The sequence below is a fragment of the Acanthopagrus latus genome, chromosome 11 (assembly GCF_904848185.1).
Source record: "Acanthopagrus latus isolate v.2019 chromosome 11, fAcaLat1.1, whole genome shotgun sequence".
Classification (NCBI taxonomy): domain Eukaryota; kingdom Metazoa; phylum Chordata; class Actinopteri; order Spariformes; family Sparidae; genus Acanthopagrus; species Acanthopagrus latus.
The window spans coordinates 540139-558015 of NC_051049.1; the positions used below are offsets into that span (position 1 = coordinate 540139).

Here is a 17877-nt window from a genome sequence, read left to right on the forward strand (position 1 = left end):
AGTTGCCCCGCCAGTGGAGCGTAGAAACAGCGCCACAATCAAACAGCGCTGCTTCTCTGCGGACGTGTTGCTGTCAGATTTGGACAAACAGATTCAGATAAACTGAAATATTCTTGTGTTACAAAGCTGGTGACTTTACGAGTCGTTGAGCTTTCATCCGACAGACTCGAGCTTCGCTAAGCTGAAGAAGCTAACAAGGGGAACTGATGAGGTCCGATCGGGAAGCTAACGTGGCTAACGGTAGCGGGTGTTAGCTGAACTTACCGCGGTGTCATCAGCTTCAGTTACAGGTTAAAGTTCCACCCTGTCGGCCACAGCAGGGATGAGCTGCCCGGTGAAGCTCCAGGCGCTGCCGGCCGGAGTGTTGGAAGCGGTTTTAACTCCGGAGAATCTGAGAGGAAGGTGAGTTAATGTCAGCAGACATGGTTCAACTCAACACCGGCTGTGTGTGTCATGGCTGCAGACTGTGTGTGTGTGTGTGTGTGTGTGTGTGTGTGTGTGTGTGTATGTGTGTGTGTGTGTGTGTGTGTGTAACAGTATGTTACAGCAGGAGTGGTGCAGAAAGTGAAGCGCTGCAGGTTTGTGCACTGAACTTTTTGTCTTGAATTTACTTTTGCATTGCAGCTCGCAGAGTCGTTGGCCTGTAACATAACAGGAGCACATCAGAAGACCAGAGTCTGCGTGGATTTAATGTGTTATCATGTTTAATGCACGCAATTCTTTGCTTTGTATGATTAGATGAGTTTTTGTTGATCCTTCGAGGAGAAACTGAGGCAGCACAGGGACAGAAAGGAGATCAGAAGAACAGATTGTAAATTAAAATATGGTAATTAGAAATACATCAAACAGAAGAGAAATACAAAGCAGCACGTCTGATGATCAGTAAGACAATTGTTAGAAACAGCTGCTGTTAGAGAAAATATTGTTATGTTTTTAATGGCTTAATGTGAAGCCATTCTTTAATTTAAACTTCTCTTCATTCAAGCCTATAAATTTAATTCTTGAAAAATATTATAACTATGTCACCTTATTTCCATCTAATGTGATGAAGGGTCCCCCTGATGGTCACGCCTGGCTCATCATGCAGTGGAAACACACAAACAATCCTGGGATTGTAGATGTGTAATTAATTGTTTTTCCTGACGTCGTTAAGGACAAATTGTCAGAGTTTTAGACATCACATTAAAAAATAATTTGATCGAGAAAATAATCACCATCTGTGTGATATTAAGAATAAAGTAATTTTTCCTGGTGAGAGGAAATGTTTCATGAACACCTCTTTATCGTTTGTGTCTTCTCAGAAGCTCGATGAACTCTCTCACTCCGCTGAGTTTCCCCAGATCTAGATCAGCTCTGTGGGACAGCAGCCCTGCAGGAGAGAAGCTCCGCCTACAGCTCTGCTTGTACAGGTAAACACAAACACATGAACACAGACGTACACACACCTGCTCTGAGCAGAGATAAAGTGTGTGTGTTCTGCAGGAAGCCTCGGTTGGTGCTGTTGGAGAAAGCTCTGCGTCTGGCTCAGCGTCATGCCCGTCACAGCAACAAGCCCCGCCTCCACTGTTTCTTCCTGGGATCAGTGTCTGTGGACGCAGGTCAGAGTTCACCTTTATCGCCTTTATCGCCTTCATCACCTTCATCGCCTTCATCACCTTCATCTCCTTCATCTCCTTCACACAGTAGGAGCATCTGGTTGAACATACACTCGTATTAACTGTTTTGTGTGTGCTGCTGTTGTCCAGATGAGGAGGGTGTCACTGTGACTCTGGACCGGTTCGATCCGGGTCGGGAACAGGCCAGAGCCTTGGGCCGGGTTCCCTCTGCTCTACTGCCAGGGGACGTCCTGGTTTCCTGTTTGTTCTCCGCACAGACTGACACTTCACTTGAGGCTATCGCCCAATCAGAGGCTGAACTACATCACTGCTTCAAGGTGAGTCACACCTGCAGCTCTGAGGTCAGCGTCTGTCTGTCCGAGACAACAGGAGGTGTGATTGGTTTGATGGGGCTGCTCATGTGTCTGATGGTAAGAAGTACTTTGAGAGTGTTACTTCTCTATGTTCAGTAGCTCTGTGACGCTGTTGAGAGGTTGCCATGACAACAGAAAACAGACAGCTGATTTTTCTCTGCTGTCCAAAACATCCTGCTGGTTTTTGTCCTTTTACCAGATGATGCTGATATAATTTCAGAATAATATCGTAATTGTTCACCACAATTTCAAACTATCTGACATCAAGGTTTAATTTAAAACTGCTGGTGACAAGAATGAATTGAGTTCTAAGGTCACTGAGGTCAGTCCAATGGCAGGTTCAACAGTTTAAAGAAGCTAACCTGTCTGTGTGTCCGTCTATCTGTGTCTCAGGTGTTGCAGCAGTTTTTGAGCAGCAGACAGACTCTGGATCTGTCTCAGCTGATAAAGGTCAGAGGTCATGTTGCCTGCTCTCAGCAGTCTGACGCTGCAGCGTTCAGCCTCAGCTGGTCTTTCGTCTGTCCGTCGGTCGGCGTGGACGTTCAGCCGGTCCGAGCTGTCCCCATCATCCCCACAGCTCTGTTGAGGAGTCTGACCAGCATCAACAGACCGCCGCCGCACGCTGCCAGCCGACAGAGAGGGTGAGAAGACGTTCCCCTCTGAGATGAGACAGGACTGTTCTGATGGCTCGAATTCATATCTGATGTATTCGTATTGTTTTCAGGTTTCTGACGATGGATCAGACCAGAAAACTGCTTCTGCTGCTGGAGTCTGATCCTAAAGCCTCCAACCTGCCGCTGGTCGGGCTGTAAGTCTGACGGTGTTGATTCATTAGAGGACAGTCTGAAACACAACAAAGATATCTTTTAGTATTTCTGTCCCTGATCATCAGTCTGTGTGTGTTGCGGCTGCACAAGTTTAAACGCGCATATGATTGAAAGAATCATGTGAAAACATGTGAGCCGAGTCAATAAATGAAGCAGCAATGAGGCATTATTCAACCTTCAGCTGCTGTTTGTAACTGCTTGTGTTAACTTCCTGTGCTTCCTGTCATGTGGCAGCTGGCTGAGTGGAGTCACACACGTCTACAACCCTCAGGTGTGGGCCTGGTGTCTGAGGTTCCTGTTTAGCTCCGCCCTTAAGGACAGGTGAGCTTCCTGTTGGAGGACCTGTTGTTCAGGTGACTGATGTTCTGGTGTCACTGGCTGTTTTCTTGTGTTTCAGAGTTTTATCAGAGAGTGGCTGCTTCCTGCTCGTCCTGTTCGGTTCCACACACAGCGCTCCTCAGTTCTTCCAGGGTCGAGGACCAGGACCTAGATTAGGACCTGGACAAGGACCACCGCTGGACTACCAGCTGCTCACAGCCTCCCAGTGTGTCACACTGTACCAGGTAACAACACACCTGACACCACAGGAATATCAGCAGCAGAGAATCAGTTGAACTTTCCCCCCTTAATGTGGACTGATGTGGACCCTCAGCAGGCGGTGTCAGTAGAGGGTCAGACTCTGCAGTGTGAGCTGGGCTCAGAGGATCACAGCAGACAGCTGGAGGTCTTCAGAGAGGCTCGGAGCTCCTTCAACAGGTACCAGAGTTTAAAGGAACAGTCCAACATTTACTGAACCATCCTGTCTGAATCTGTTTGAACTCCATGCGGATCTGAACCGCCCTGTCTGTCCTCAGCTCAGCTGTCCCCCCAGCTGCAGGTCTGTCTGTCAGTGATCAGGACTCTGGAGTGGAGGATGAAGACCTGTCTCCACGCCCGTCCCCGAGCCCCCACCTGCCTGCTCAGCAGGTCAGTCACAGCTCGAGTCAGAAATGTTAACTGCAGCAGACGGCATGTTCTTATGGCTTTCAACTGTTTGAAGCTCTGTGACATCATCATTGTGTCACCACAGACAGCCAATAGCAGCAGGACAGCGGAGTACTGTGTTCATCTGCTGCTGTGTTCTGTTTCAGGCCCGCCGAGTCCAGCCATCTGTCCCTGAACTTTCTCTGCTGATCGACAGCAGCTTCTCCTCCAGTCACAACGCTTGGCAGGACCCTGACCCCGCCCACAGACCTCCTGCTGCTCCTGCTGCTCCTGCTGCTGCTGCTGACGCGACATCTGCTCCCCCAACTGGAAACACCACCACCTCCTCCTCAGTTCCCAAACCACAGTCTCCTCCTGCTCCTCACCTCCACAGCACCCCCAACGCCAACCTGCAGCAGCCCTGCACCTGCTGCTCCACCCATACCTACAACTGCACCCCCATCTTCTCCTCCACAGGACTCCACCCTGCTGCTGCATCCTCCCATCACCACACTCCTCCTCCTCCCTCCAGTCTCTACCCTTCTCCTCCTCACTCCCATCACCACACTCCTCCTCCCTTCAGCAACCATTTATCTATTCCTGTTCTTCCATCCTCCACTCGCAGTACTCCTCTGTCCTCCCATCGCCACACTCCTCCTCCTCCCTCCAGTCTTCACCCTGCTCCTCCTCCCTCCAGTCTTCACCCTGCTCCTCCTCCTCACTCCCATCAGCAAACTCCTCCTCCCTCCCATCCACCTCACTCCAGTTTCCATCCATCTTCAGCCCCTCCTTCCTCCACTCACAGTACTCCATCGTCCTCCCATCACACTCCTCCTCCCTTCTCCAAACCCCCACCAGCTTCGTCAGCTCCTCCTCACTTCCACAGCTCCTCCTCTCCGCTCCCCAGCCACCACCACACTTCTCCTCCCGCCACTCATCTCTCTGGTCTTCCTCCCTCCACCCTCGTCCCACCTCCTTCCTGTCACTGCAGCCCCCCTCCTGCTGTCCCATGGTGCAGTGAGAGTTGTCACCCCTCCCGTCCAGCAGCAGGAGCAGACCCTGCTTCTCCTCCCTGGTCTCTCCGTCCCTCCAACTGTCCTAATCAGTGCTGTGATCAGGTGGGTGGAGTCACACCGACAGACACCTACCAGCTCCTTCTCCATCAGGACCGACAGCTCCGCCTTCTGCAGGCTCAGGTGAGATCACTGATGATTTAGATGTTATCTGAGGAGGCTGCTGATTGGTTACCAGAGTTCTCATGGTGTTTGATCTGATGTCTGCAGGTCCAGATGCTGCTGGAGGCTCAGGGGAAACTTCAGTCCTCCAGTGGGCAGGTCGACACTCAGACACAGAGGAGCACAGCTAGCATCGCTGTGGGGACAGGTGAGACTGACAGGTGATGTAAACAGATGTAATCCAGGATCGCGTAATGTTTACGATCTCCTTCTCTGGTTTCCAGGTGCCAGTCTGTTCTGGGGGGATCCTGTCCAGTCCCTCCCTCATCGGGAGGTACAGGCTCCTCCCCTCTCCTCCACCACACCTCCCCCCTCACCCTCTCACAGTCCCTGCTCCCCCTGCAGACCCTCTTCACACTCTGACCTGTCCATCATCAGGCCCATGGGTGGAGCTGACAATGGTGACATCACGGTTCAGGAGGCTGCTGTGTCCCCGTCCGATCAGCTCAGGTGAGACTCTGCTGACGGAAGGAGACGGTTTAAAACCTCCAGCTGTTTTCATCTTCAGCTTCACTAAGACCCTCATGATCCCAAACAAGCCAAAGACTCCAGACCTTGACTCTGACGGGGGTGTTTTTTGTTAACAGTGGTGTTCAGAGTCCAGTCCTGGGGGAGAGTGTCAGTATGTACCAGCCTGAAGAGGACCAGAACTTCTACGAGAACCTGATGGTAACAACATGGAGGCTCGATGATCCTGTGACACATTGAAAGTGTTGACTTCAAATAAGGACATCTTTGTCTCCTCAGAATCAGCTGACCAGTCGTCTTCAGGAGTCAGACAGCAGACAGGAAGTGGAGAAGGAGGAGTCCAGGAGGAGGAGCCTGTCTGTGGCTCCAGACCGCTCCCAGTCCTCCCAGTCCTCCCAGTCGTCAGCGTCGTCCAGGAGGAAGCAGCAGAGTTCTGGAGACCCGGTGGTCAGCGCCACTCTGAGGCAGCTGCATCAGCTCGGAGTCGATGTGGACAAAGAAGATCTGACAGAGTCTGACCGAAGGATCCAGCAGACGGTGGAGAGCAGCAGGTACTGACTCACCTGGGGAGACACACTGTCTGCAGCTGATTGCTTTAAAATCAGGGTTCAGGGTCTCTCTGCATCTTTGTTTTCATGTTCAACTGTTCAGTGTTCCACCAATTCCACCACACTGCCATGTTTCTTTCTGCCGCACTGCTTTACAGAGTCGAGGTGAAGTTGTGAGCGCCCTCTGCTGGACAAGCTGTCACAGACTCTGCCTTGTGAATGAACTTCAAACCCAACTCTGTTGTTTTTGTGCTGATATTTACAATCACTGATCAGCTGATACCTGTGTGTGTGTGTGTGTGTTGTCAGCACTCTGGCGAGCATCAACCCGGCAGCGGTCCTGTCCAGACTGAGTGTGTCCGATCCGTCCATCAGTTCTCTGTTCCCAGGGGAAAGTGTGGATCTGAGTTTGGAGGCCAACGCCATCGCCCTGCGCTACCTGAGCGACTCTCAGCTCAGCAGACTGTCTCTGGGAGGCCACGCCCCCTGCACAGGCCTGTCTGCCTCCTCCAGCAACTCCCCACTGTCGCCTAGCAACATGTCGATGGCCACTAGGAAGTATATGAGGAGGTACGGCCTGATCGAGGAGGAAGAAGAGGAAGAGGAGGAAGTCGCCCGACAGCCGCTGACTGAAGCTCAGAAAGTGAAGCTCCTCCCACAGAGTCAGCTGATTCAAGACCTGCGGCCGAAAATGCAGCTGTTAGCTGGCGATGCCAAACTGACCAATGCCGACAAGGAGAACTGTTCGGGGTGGCGGCCATCTTTAGTGAGGCCGAGCAGCCGGCAGACAGAAAGATCAGTGGGAAACATCCTGGACCTGAGCCGCCTGAGACAGCTGCCCAAACTCTTCTGACTCCAGAACACCAAATCACCGACTGGAATCTGCTGCAGGATTGTAAAAAAACTGTTGTTTTTTAAATGGAGTCTGGTGTGTCTGAAGGAACGGCCGACTGACTGATCTGAGAGCTGCTTTTTACAATCTCATAGGTTTCATGGTTTCACTGGAGGGACTGGTGTCCAGACTGTGAGCCGCTAAAAACTGCTATTTTTTAAATGGAGTCTGGTTTGTGTGAGGAGCTGGGGGAGCTGCACAGCTGTAATTTTATTGGTTGGACTGGTTTGACTGGAAATCTGCCTCTCTGTGGATGAAATGATTTTCCAGTGTTTGATGTTTTTCATCTTTCTGTTTTAATGTGAATTTTCTTTTGCACAGATTTTTAAAATATTTATGATTTCACAAATAAAACTGGTAATAATTTTACTACGTGGGCCTGAAACTGTTTATTTCAAACTGTTAAAGGATCAGATGGAAAGGATAACTTTGTTCGATTTAATCATGCAGCTTCATTGCTCAAGCTACCCTTGACTTGCCAGTACTGAAGACGCGAACACATTTGGTCCAACCATTACAGGGCTCAGTGAACGGAGAGTTAGCATTGACAGCAAACAGCATAGGGTCAGAACTTTACACCGTGTTTTAAGCTTCTTAACATGCTCCACATCTCACCCCAAAAGTTATGCAACATCAGCAGACACCTTACAACACAGCACTGTAGCAAGTATGACTCAAAATGAATAAAAAAGTAGTTAAAACAGTGTGTTTGTGCAAGGAGCTACATACCGGATTGTTGACATCCGTGTCTTCTAGTAGCTTTAGTTTAGTTCCGGGTCAACACTGAGGGAGTTTACAGGTCGGTTTGGAGACAGAACTGGATCAGGACAACAGGTTGTCTCGGGTCAGGTTGAAGTGACTCGGGTTGTAGTCCCTTCAGATCCAAACGAGATCTCTGGACCTCCTGAGAAGAAAGTGAGGTGGTGATCCATTTTCTACCTGATCAACGTCTGAACTGTGACTCAGCATGTAATCTGTAAAGTAAATAGTAACTAAAACTCGAGTAAATGAAGTGGAGTGGAAGTATACAGTAGCAGAAAATGGAAATACTCAAGTAAAGTAAGAGTACTTCAAAGTGTACTTAAGTACACAGCTTGAGTAAACAGTCAGACGTCCTGCTGCTGTCCCAGTTATTGATCAGTGATCGGTCTGTGTGCTCTGATCTGTTGACTGCAGACGATCAATGTCTCAAAGGTTGCTGCGATGTCTGGCTGCTCTGCAGGACACTGACCTGAGCTCAGCTCACACCGAACAATCTGCTGTCAGAAGACACCCGACTACCTGCTCAGGTGAGACTTCAGCTCTTAATCTTCCTCCTGGATTCTCAAACACTGAACGAGTCGCTTCACTGTGGAAGATTTAGAATTCCAGTTTTTCTGTTTTTCTCTCGTTAAACGTTGTTTTGTTCATCTAGCTGCACAGAAATGATTTGAAATCTGATCTGATGTCAGTCTGGAGATTAAAAACATTTGTATGGCTTCAGTTTTAATGAGCTGCAGTGAAGGTTGTGTTTCAGTTTATTGTTTATTATTGTTTTGAAAAGCGGAAACTGAATCTCAAACCGGGTCCAATCAAAGTGTTCTGATACAAGAGATGTAACCTCAGAACTCAGACGGACCCAAGTTTTATTTTACATTCTGCCTTTCAGGTGAAATGTTGATGAACATTGCAGATCTAATAATGTGTAATAATAAACAATAATCAACAATGATCAACAATAATCAACAATAATCAACAATAATCAACAATAATCAACAATAATCAACAATACTATCAATAATAAACAAAAATCAACAATAATCAACTGATAATCTGTAAATGTTGGTTGAAGTTTTCAACTAAATTCAGCTCAAACTGAGCGTCAGTGGGTTGATGAGTAACTGTGTGTGTGTGTCAGTGTTTGGTGTGTGTGTGTGTGTGTGTGTGTGTGTGTGTGTGTGTGTGTGTGTGTGTGTGTGTGTGTGTGTGTGTGTGTGTGTGTGTGTGTGTGTGTGTGTGTGTGTGTGTGTGTGGGAGGGGAGTTATTGACGTTTTTACTCCGACAGTAAAAACTAACCTCTCAGTCTGTGACGTCTGACAGAAATAATCTGATTGTTTCGTGTCTCGTCATTAAAATCTTCAAACTTATCGATCAATAACTTCACTGCAGGTTTTCTGATCCTGACAGAACTGGTTTCCATTCAAAGACATAAAAACATGATCATGAAGCCTTAAAGTTCTGTTTGAGATCATTACAGGTGACGTGATCCTGAGTCCAGGCGGCGCTCCTGTGTCACCTGATCATCACCTTCTGATGATGTCACATAAACTTTAACAATAATCATTTGTGTTTCCAGGCATCACAGTGCAGCTAATTAAAATCACCTGGTGATAAAATCTGTTTTCACAATTCAACACATAAGAAATGAGATATTAGGGTTATATATAAACTATACTGCCAAAAGTGTCAGCTCACCTGCCGTGACTCAGGTATGAACTTCAGTGGCATCCCATCGTTAATCCACAGGGTTTAATATGACGTCGGTCCCTTTGCAGCTGTAACAGCTTCAGCTCCTCTGTGAAGGCTTTCCACAAGGTTTAGGAGAGTTTATGGGAATTTTTGACCATTCTTCCAGAAGTGCATTTGTGATGTCACACACTGATGTTGGACAGGAAGGCCTGGCTCTCAGTCTGCACTCTGATTCATCCCACTGGTCTTCTATCAGGACTCTGTGCAGGCCAGTCCAGTTCATCCACACCAAAGTCTCTCATCATGTCTTTATGGAGCTGCTTTGTGCACTGGTGCAGTCATGTTGGAACAGGAAGGACCATCCCCAAACTGTTCCCACAGAGCTGGGAGCTGGAACTGTCCAGCATCTCTTGGTGTGCTGAAGCATTCAGAGTTCATTTCACTGGAACTAAGAGACCAAGCCCAGCTCCTGAAGAACAACCCCACACCACAATCCCCCTCCACCAAACTGTACACTTGGCACAGTGCAGTCAGGTACCGTTCTCCTGGTCCATCAGGCTGCCAGATGGAGAAGTGTGATTCGTCACTCCAGAGAACGTCTCCACTGCTCTACAGTCCAGTGGCAGCGTGCTTTACGTCACTGCATCTGACACTTTGCCTTGTGCTGATGTCTGGCTTGGATGCAGCTGCTCGGCCATGGAAACACATTCCATAGAGCTCTCTACACACGGAGCTGATCTGAAGGACACATGAAGTTTTGAGGTTTGTAGCAATCGACTCTGCAGAGAGTTGGCGACCTCTGAGCACTTTGTGTCTCAGCATCCGCTGACCCGCTCCGTCATTTTAAGTGGCCGACCACTTCATGGCTGAGCTGCTGGTGTTCCAAGTCACCTCCATTTTGTTATAACACCACTGACAGTCGACTGTGGAATATTTAGAAGCGAGGACATTTCATGACTGGACTTGTTGCACAGGTGGCATCATATCACAGCACCACGCTGGAGTTCACTGAGCTCCTGAGAGCGACTCAGTCTTTCACAGATGTTTGTAGAAACAGTCTGTGTGCCCAGGTGCTGCTTTTATACACCTGCGGCCATGGAAGTGATTAGAACACCTGATTTCAATTATTTGGATGGGTGAGTGAATACTTTTGGCAATTTAGTGTAGATATATGTATAGTGAGATCAGAATTCTGATTTAGAAAAAAGTAAAAAGCTCACCTGTGATTGGTTCTCGGTCCAGAATGTTTCAGCACAGTTGTTGTAAAGAAGCCGACAAACAGCAACACTGCTGCTCCTGACAGACGGACCAGGTCCAACACTTCTGATCATGTTCATGTTCCAACCAAAACCATATCAGTCTGCACATCGTTCAAGAGCCCTGACTGATAAATGCTGAAGAAAACTAACCTCTGATTGGCCCATGTCCAGAATGATGGCTCCTGATTGGCTGTTGGTTCTGGCGTTCCTGCCGCTAGTTTCCGTCGTCCACTCGGACATCTGCAGCGCCAAACCCAGAGACCTCCCCCTGGAGCCGCGCTGCATCTACCGCAGCCCCGACCCAGAAGGCCCAGAGGGCCCCACGCCGGAGCCAGAGCCGGTCCCAGAGTCCACCAACCCCCGAGTGTGGGAGCTGTCGAAGGCCAACGGACGCTTTGCTCTGTCGCTGTACAAACAGCTCGCCCTCAGCAAGACCCCCGACTCCAACATCTTCATGTCCCCCATCAGCGTCTCCACCGCCTTCGCTATGACCAAACTGGGGGCCTGTAACCAGACGCTGGAGCAGATCATGCAGGTCAGACTCAATGATCTCGTCCTGAACTGTCTCCACACTGCTTCTTGTTTCTGTGCATGAACCCGTCTACGTCTCTGTTTCTGTCTGCAGGTGTTTGAGTTCGACACCATCAAAGAGAAGACGTCCGATCAGGTTCACTTCTTCTTCGCCAAACTCAACTGTCGTCTGTACAGGAAGAAGGACGAGACCACCGCGCTGATCTCTGCCAACCGCCTGTTCGGAGACAAATCTCTGGTGTTCAGCGAGACGTACCAGAACATCAGTGAGATGGTGTACGGAGCCAAGCTGCTGCCGCTCAACTTCAAGGTGAGGTCATCGTGTGAACGGCTCCAGGTCCAGATCAGCCTCAGTCTGAGATAGCTCACCAGAGTTACACTAATAACCCTGGTTCTGTGCTGCAGGAGAACCCAGAGAAGGCCCGCGTTACCATCAACAACTGGATCTCCAACAAGACAGAGAACCTGATCCAGGACACGCTGCCAAAGGGGGCTCTGGACTCCAACACCATCCTCGTCCTCGTCAACACTATCTACTTCAAGGTACCTGAAGCAGTCCCTCACACACACCTCCACCTGTCACAGCGGGAGTGATGGAGGCTAGTGTTCTGGTCATCTCTGAGGCCCTGATCGGACCTGGTGTCACAACACCGCTACATTAACCTGAGTCTGAGTCACCTCAGTGATGTGATGTCACTTCCTGCTCTGTAGGAAACAAACCCGTCCATCACTGAGACAAACAGACTCCATGTTTCTACTCAAAGACAGAAAGAAGTTCATGTAGAACATTTGCTGAATGAACAAGAAGGTCCAAATAATGCAGAATGAGTCAGAGACAGAGTTTCACAGAGTTTATAAAGTGTCTCCAACTCAACAACTCACTAAACTGACACATTTGTTAAGGGAGTCTGGGGACTTTCTCCACGGGGACAAAGAAGTCGCCTGTATTGTTCCGGTTTAGTGTCTTTGTAACATGTGACGCATTAATATAAATATCTTGATACTCTGAGCGTCAGGTAGCAGCCTCAGACCTGACGTCCTCTCATCTCTTCTCTCAGGGTCAGTGGAAGAACAAATTCGACAAAGATAGCGTGTACGTGTCGGACTTCTCTGTCAGCGAGAGTCGCACCTGCTCCGTCAACATGATGTACCAGGAGACCAAGTTCAGGTACAAACACTTCCCCGACGACAGTGTGCAGCTGCTGGAGATGCCGTACCGCGGAGACGACATCACCATGGTGATCATCCTGCCCAGCAGAGACACCCCGCTCAGTAAGGTAACCATAACGACTGTGACATCATCACTGTTTGTAATCTCATTTAATCTGATAAACTTTTCCTCTCCTCTGATGTCACGGCTCCAAATCATCCAACACATCCAACACAGCTCCGACAGGGACCGCTAGCTGCACTGCTAACTGAGCTAAACAACAGCAGCGACAGTCCAGAGCAGTTAGCGGTCACTCTGGTGATGAGCTGCCCTCTGTTTGTTTCGACTCTGAATGCTGCAGGTGGACGACTCTCACATGTTTAATGTGATAGAATCATTCCTGCAGTCCAGCTGGTGGACGGCCGGGTTCAAAGCAGCTCAGAACCAGGGTACAGTTTAATGTGAAGGTGTGTGTGTGTGTGTGTGTGTGTGGAGGTGGAGGAGAGTCTGGACCTGAAGAAACTGACGGGCTGGTTGGATGAGATGAGGGAAACCTCGGTGGCCGTCCACGTCCCTCGGTTCAGGGTGGAGGACAGCTTCAGTCTGAAGGAGAAGCTGCAGGCGATGGGACTGACCGACCTGTTCAGCTCTGAGAAGGCCAGTTTGCCAGGTGAGGGGGCGGGGTCACACTTGGGTCATCAGGTGGGTCGACGGTGAGGGTCGTCAGGTGTCCATGTGATGTCTTTGTCTCTCTGTGTCTGTCAGGGATGTTGGAGGACGGTGGTGACGGTCTTCACATCTCAGACGCCTTCCACAAAGCCTTCCTGGAGGTCAGTGACACACTGCTGACATCACTGACAGCTGCTCACTGATTGGCCGGTTCGAGTATGTCTTCATGTCTGTGTTCAGAGAACATGTAAACTAGTTCAAACAGAACCAACCGTTCAGTCTGTGTGGGCTAAAAAAATCATCAGCACGTCCTCGGTTCTGTTCACACTGATGTGGATCTCCGCCAGCCTCGACCCGACGTGTGATGCTGCTGTCACACCAGGACGAGACAACCGGATCAGTGTCCAAGTTTGTTGTTGTCAATGTTTTATATATTTTCACATCACCAGGAAACCTTTCCTCCGACAACAACATTCTGTTTTTCTTGTAATGTCGTGAAATGTTTTGGTTTTAAAGTTTAAAGTTTATTATTACGACCATGAAGGAGTTCTGGTTCTGACCCGACCTGAGTCACCTGCTGTAAAACCTCCTCCAGGTGACTGAAGGTTTAAAACACCAGACAGAGATTGAGCTGAAAAGACTGGAATCAATGTCGAACTATCATTTGTAATGTAAATAATCTCCTGGTATCTGGACACTGAACCCCCTAAAATACCCAGAATGCACAGGGAGGACGTGGCTTTCGGTCCTGATGCAGCTGTCTTGTGTCGTGCAGGTGAACGAGGAGGGCAGCGAGGCGGCGGCAGCCACCGCCGTGGTGGCCATCGGACGCTCCATCAACTTAAACCGGGAGGTGTTTCAGGCGGACCGACCGTTCCTGCTGCTCATCAGAGAATCCACCATCAACGCCCTGCTGTTCACAGCCCGTGTGGCCGACCCCTGCAGCCAATAAGAGCCGCCTGCTGCTGTCTGCCTCACACCTGCTCACACCTGCTTCATCAACACACTCACAATAAACCCACTGCTCCTCTGTGATGAGGTGTATGAGGATGTAAACGATGAGTCTGTGTTCAGTCCCTCAGATTAACATGTTAGTTCAAATCCCTCAGACTGAGACTATGTGACTGAACTCATGATGTAGAATCTGCCAGTGAACATGCAAACTGCTGCACAGCTAATTCATGAAAGTTATTACATGTAAGAGGAAATAATGACTTCAAAACAATTAAACTGTCAATATTTTGGTTGGTTTGGTTTAATGTGCATTTTACAGGAGGACCAGAATATGAATCTGTTACTTTCAGCTTTCAACAACTAACTGTTGGCTAATTATACTGACTGTTAGCTAATTATACCGGCTGTTAGCAAACTATACCGATTGGTGTCTAACTTTACTGACTGTTGGCTAACTATACCGACTGTTGGCAAACTATACCGACTGTTGGCTAACTATACCGACTGTTGGCTAACTATACCGACTGTTGTCTAACTATACTGACTGTTAGCTGAATATACCGACTGTTAGCTGAATATACTGACTGTTGGCTAACTATACCGGCTGTTAGCAAACTATACCGATTGGTGTCTAACTTTACCGACTGTTGTCTAACTATACCGACTGTTGTCTAACTTTACCGACTGTTGGCTAACTATACCGACTGTTGTCTAACTATACCGACTGTTGTCTAACTTTACCGACTGTTGTCTAACTTTACCGACTGTTGGCAAACTATACCGACTGTTGGCTAACTATACCGACTGTTGTCTAACTATACCGACTGTTAGCTGAATATACCGACTGTTAGCTGAATATACTGACTGTTGGCTAACTATACCGGCTGTTAGCAAACTATACCGATTGGTGTCTAACTTTACCGACTGTTGGCTAACTATACCGACTGTTGTCTAACTTTACCGACTGTTGGCTAACTATACCGACTGTTGTCTAACTATACCGACTGTTGTCTAACTTTACCGACTGTTGTCTAACTTTACCGACTGTTGGCTAACTATACCGACTGTTGGCTAACTATACCGACTGTTGTCTAACTATACCGACTGTTGTCTAACTTTACCGACTGTTGGCTAACTATACCGACTGTTGTCTAATTATACCGACTGTTAGCTAACTATACCGACGGTTGGCTAACTATACTGACTGTTAGCAGACTATACCGACTGTTAGCTAATTATACGATTGTTAGCTACTATCTCTACTCTGTATCCGCTGTTGGCTACGTCCTAGCCTACCTTGCTGGGCAGCTAGAATCCACCTGGTGCTTCAGGTTTGTCATCAGCTGTTTTCTGTCTTTAGCAAACTATTTCAAACTCTTATTAGCTTTTAGTTAACTGTATCAAGTGTTAATCCATCATTTAATCCTTTTATCTACTACTTTTTCAATAATTTACAACCCTTTTTAGCCTTTAGCCATTTTAACTGTGTTTTAACTGTTCGCAGCTACATCAATCATTTCTCCATCATGTCTGACTGCCTCATCTCAAGGCGTCATTGTTTGACTATTTGTGAGGCTGGTTATCTTATTAACCAACATCACTTTTTAGACCTTCAAGATAAGGTAAGGTTGTGCAGGTGCTGCATTGTGGGTAATACCTGTGAGTGAAGAAAGAGGCGAGGCGTGGTGTCGGACACTTAAAGTGCTTTATTGGTCTGGAGATGCTCCTGTGAGTGATCTAGTGGTCATGGTGAGAAGCTTCTTCACATTATTCAACTAATAATCAACCTTTGGCCTCACCCCCCTCCCCTGCCCCTCCCCCCACACACCCCAACAGAGACATGCAACATAAAGGTTCTTCACGTGAACCCGTTCTGGTTCTGGTTCTGGTTCTTCTACTACAGAACTCATTAAGTACCTCCTCTTTAAAAAAAACTAAGTACAGTATTAAAAGTTAATTTACTAAACTTTTCTCTTTGACTCAGTTCGATATATTAGGATATACTTTGAGGATCAACAGTAAAGATTAATCTCATTGGGTGAATATATCTGAAGGATTGATTGATTATCAGGCGTGTTGTGATCAGTTAATGATCTTCAAACATTCACACTGTAAAAAGTTTAACACAAAGACAAGTTTCAGGCTGAAGACACGAAACCAGCATTTGGTGTTTGTCAAGACAACTGAGAGGATGAGAGACGAGCCGGAACCACGAGTGACCCGAGTGAAGACCAGAGGGTGACGATGATGAAGATGATGAAGATGAAGATGAGGTTGAGCTGTTTTCACAGTTTGACTGAAGATGAAACTGAAGAACCATTGAAGAGGAAAAGTCTGACTCTGAGCCGAGGTACTGACCCAAACTGACCCGTCCAAAACTCAATTTAACTTTGAGCGAACAATCAAAAATGTATTTTACATTCTGCTTCTAAACTCTGTATTTTATTTCAAGCTTCACTTCACGTCATTATACACGTCAACAAGCTGCACCTGCTGCACCTGCTGCGCCTGCTGCGCCTGCTGCGCCTGCTGCGCCTGCGGCGCCTGCTGCGCCTGCTGCGCCTGCGGCGCCTGCTGCGCCTGCTGCGCCTGCGGCACCTGCGGCACGTTGCTTTAATGATCACAGATTTAATTAACCCTAACCCTTAAATCAATAATTCTGTATTTTGAATTTCCAAACAGAAGAAAGATGACAGTTCAGTGCCGTCAGCTCAGATCAGACTTTTCCTTGGTTTACAGATTCCTCGAGCAGGACTGAACCGGACCGGACCGGACCTGACCGGACTGGACCAGCTTTCTTGACTGTAACTGGCTTGTAATGATGTGCTGTTGATTGAAGACACAGAGACACTTCACCTCAGTGCCGAGAGGAGAAAACCTATATAGCGACCCAGTCTGGACCGGTTCAGACCGGTTTGTTTTTTTCATGTTAGATTTGTAGAATAACTGCCACACTCAGATTTCTGGTTCAGTTTCTTGCATAATTTGATCAGCAGCCCAAAAAAATCAGATTTTTGATGAACAAATGTTTTTGTCTCTTTGTGGCGCTGAGTCGGTTCTGATTCTGCAGGACGAGGGGGTGTTTCTGTCGGAGCTCGGCAACATGGAGACATTTCACCCTGTCAGTATGTGATAACACGGTCCTGACCCAGTCCTGACTGATCCAGGAGCAGCTGAAGCATTCACACAGAGCGATTACAGATAATCTGTGTTTAATATTGTCAATATTTCTGGACGTCATGTTGAATGTTTCATCGTTATAAGAAGCTTCAGACTCGTTACTCTGCAGACGAAGTGACAGACTAACAAGTAAAACAATGACAAGACCTGTGTACTGCTGACCAACTGGACCGGTTCTGATTAAATACAACAAAAATATGAAAATACTGTGTGTGTGTTTTCATAAAGTTAACAGACGAGGTGACGATCAGATGATTGGTCGATGATATATCGGTTGATATGAACTCCTGCCAGCCAATCAGAAGCTGGAGGTCTTGCGGTTGCCCTGGTTACTGATGCTGGTCCATGTTGCCCGGCCCGGCTGTGTATCTGTTGCCCTCTGCAGCGACTCACAGACACGAGCTTCTGCCCGCGGTGTGTAGCTCGCACTGAGGTTTAGCCGTTAGCGTTCTGCTACGTAGGGAAACGTAAACGTTGGATTCACTGATTAAAGAAAGTCTGTATACCTGATAGTTCCTGGTTAGCCTGAAGAGTGAACGCAGCGGCGGCGGCCGGATCTGGGAGGAGAAAGTGAGTCCAGCCAGCCGGAGTGAGGACAGAACCGCTGGCTGCACTTGCATAAAAAAACTGACCGTCCACTGAGAATGTGATTCACAGCTCCGTAGAAAAACAGTAACAGCCGATCCGTGTGCTACCTGCCGACCACACGCCTCTGAAGGAACTCCTAGCTTACTTACATTATTCATATGCAAAAAAGAAACATCTTAGTAGTTTAAATATGTT

The 17877-nt window shown here is 48.0% G+C and overlaps 2 protein-coding genes across 4 annotated transcripts; both read left to right on the forward strand.

Moving 5' to 3' along the window:
* Nucleotides 1-7278, forward strand: stil (STIL centriolar assembly protein). Of its 3 annotated transcripts, XM_037114128.1 has the most exons (17): nucleotides 1-402; nucleotides 1302-1409; nucleotides 1483-1598; nucleotides 1746-1933; nucleotides 2363-2610; nucleotides 2694-2777; nucleotides 3031-3117; nucleotides 3194-3359; nucleotides 3449-3552; nucleotides 3651-3762; nucleotides 3927-4955; nucleotides 5043-5142; nucleotides 5219-5444; nucleotides 5582-5663; nucleotides 5742-6013; nucleotides 6169-6175; nucleotides 6320-6680. In XM_037114128.1, exons 1-17 carry the CDS (start codon nucleotides 323-325, stop codon nucleotides 6542-6544), a joined length of 3234 nt encoding a protein of 1077 aa, XP_036970023.1. In that variant the 5' UTR covers nucleotides 1-322; the 3' UTR covers nucleotides 6545-6680. The 3 variants fall into 3 exon arrangements, with proteins under 3 accessions (XP_036970023.1, XP_036970021.1, XP_036970022.1); XM_037114126.1 differs by lacking the exon at nucleotides 6169-6175 and having other exon boundaries at nucleotides 3-402; nucleotides 6320-7278; XM_037114127.1 differs by lacking the exon at nucleotides 6169-6175 and having other exon boundaries at nucleotides 3-402; nucleotides 3452-3552; nucleotides 6320-7278.
* A 775-nt stretch (nucleotides 7279-8053) lies between these two features.
* On the forward strand, nucleotides 8054-14204 carry serpinc1 (serpin peptidase inhibitor, clade C (antithrombin), member 1). Its single transcript, XM_037114131.1, has 8 exons — nucleotides 8054-8191; nucleotides 10782-11145; nucleotides 11236-11451; nucleotides 11547-11684; nucleotides 12200-12418; nucleotides 12787-12961; nucleotides 13057-13121; nucleotides 13736-14204. The coding sequence occupies exons 2-8, from the start codon at nucleotides 10783-10785 to the stop codon at nucleotides 13910-13912; spliced, it is 1353 nt and encodes a 450-aa protein (XP_036970026.1). The 5' UTR covers nucleotides 8054-8191; nucleotide 10782; the 3' UTR covers nucleotides 13913-14204.
* Nucleotides 14205-17877: the final 3673 nt, after the last annotated feature.

What these genes read in the sequence shown, in the direction of transcription:
- stil (XM_037114126.1), top strand. Translation starts at nt 323, where the DNA reads ATGAGCTGCCCGGTGAAGCTCCAGGCGCTGCCGGCCGGAGTGTTGGAA. An exon ending in GCTGCCAGCCGACAGAGAGG is followed by an intron (nt 2,611 to 2,693) that starts GTGAGAAGACGT and finishes TATTGTTTTCAG; the next exon opens with GTTTCTGACGATGGATCAGA. An exon ending in AGTGTGTCACACTGTACCAG is followed by an intron (nt 3,360 to 3,448) that starts GTAACAACACAC and finishes GTGGACCCTCAG; the next exon opens with CAGGCGGTGTCAGTAGAGGG.
- serpinc1 (XM_037114131.1), top strand. Translation starts at nt 10,783, where the DNA reads ATGATGGCTCCTGATTGGCTGTTGGTTCTGGCGTTCCTGCCGCTAGTT. An exon ending in CGCTGGAGCAGATCATGCAG is followed by an intron (nt 11,146 to 11,235) that starts GTCAGACTCAAT and finishes TTCTGTCTGCAG; the next exon opens with GTGTTTGAGTTCGACACCAT. An exon ending in TCAACACTATCTACTTCAAG is followed by an intron (nt 11,685 to 12,199) that starts GTACCTGAAGCA and finishes CTCTTCTCTCAG; the next exon opens with GGTCAGTGGAAGAACAAATT.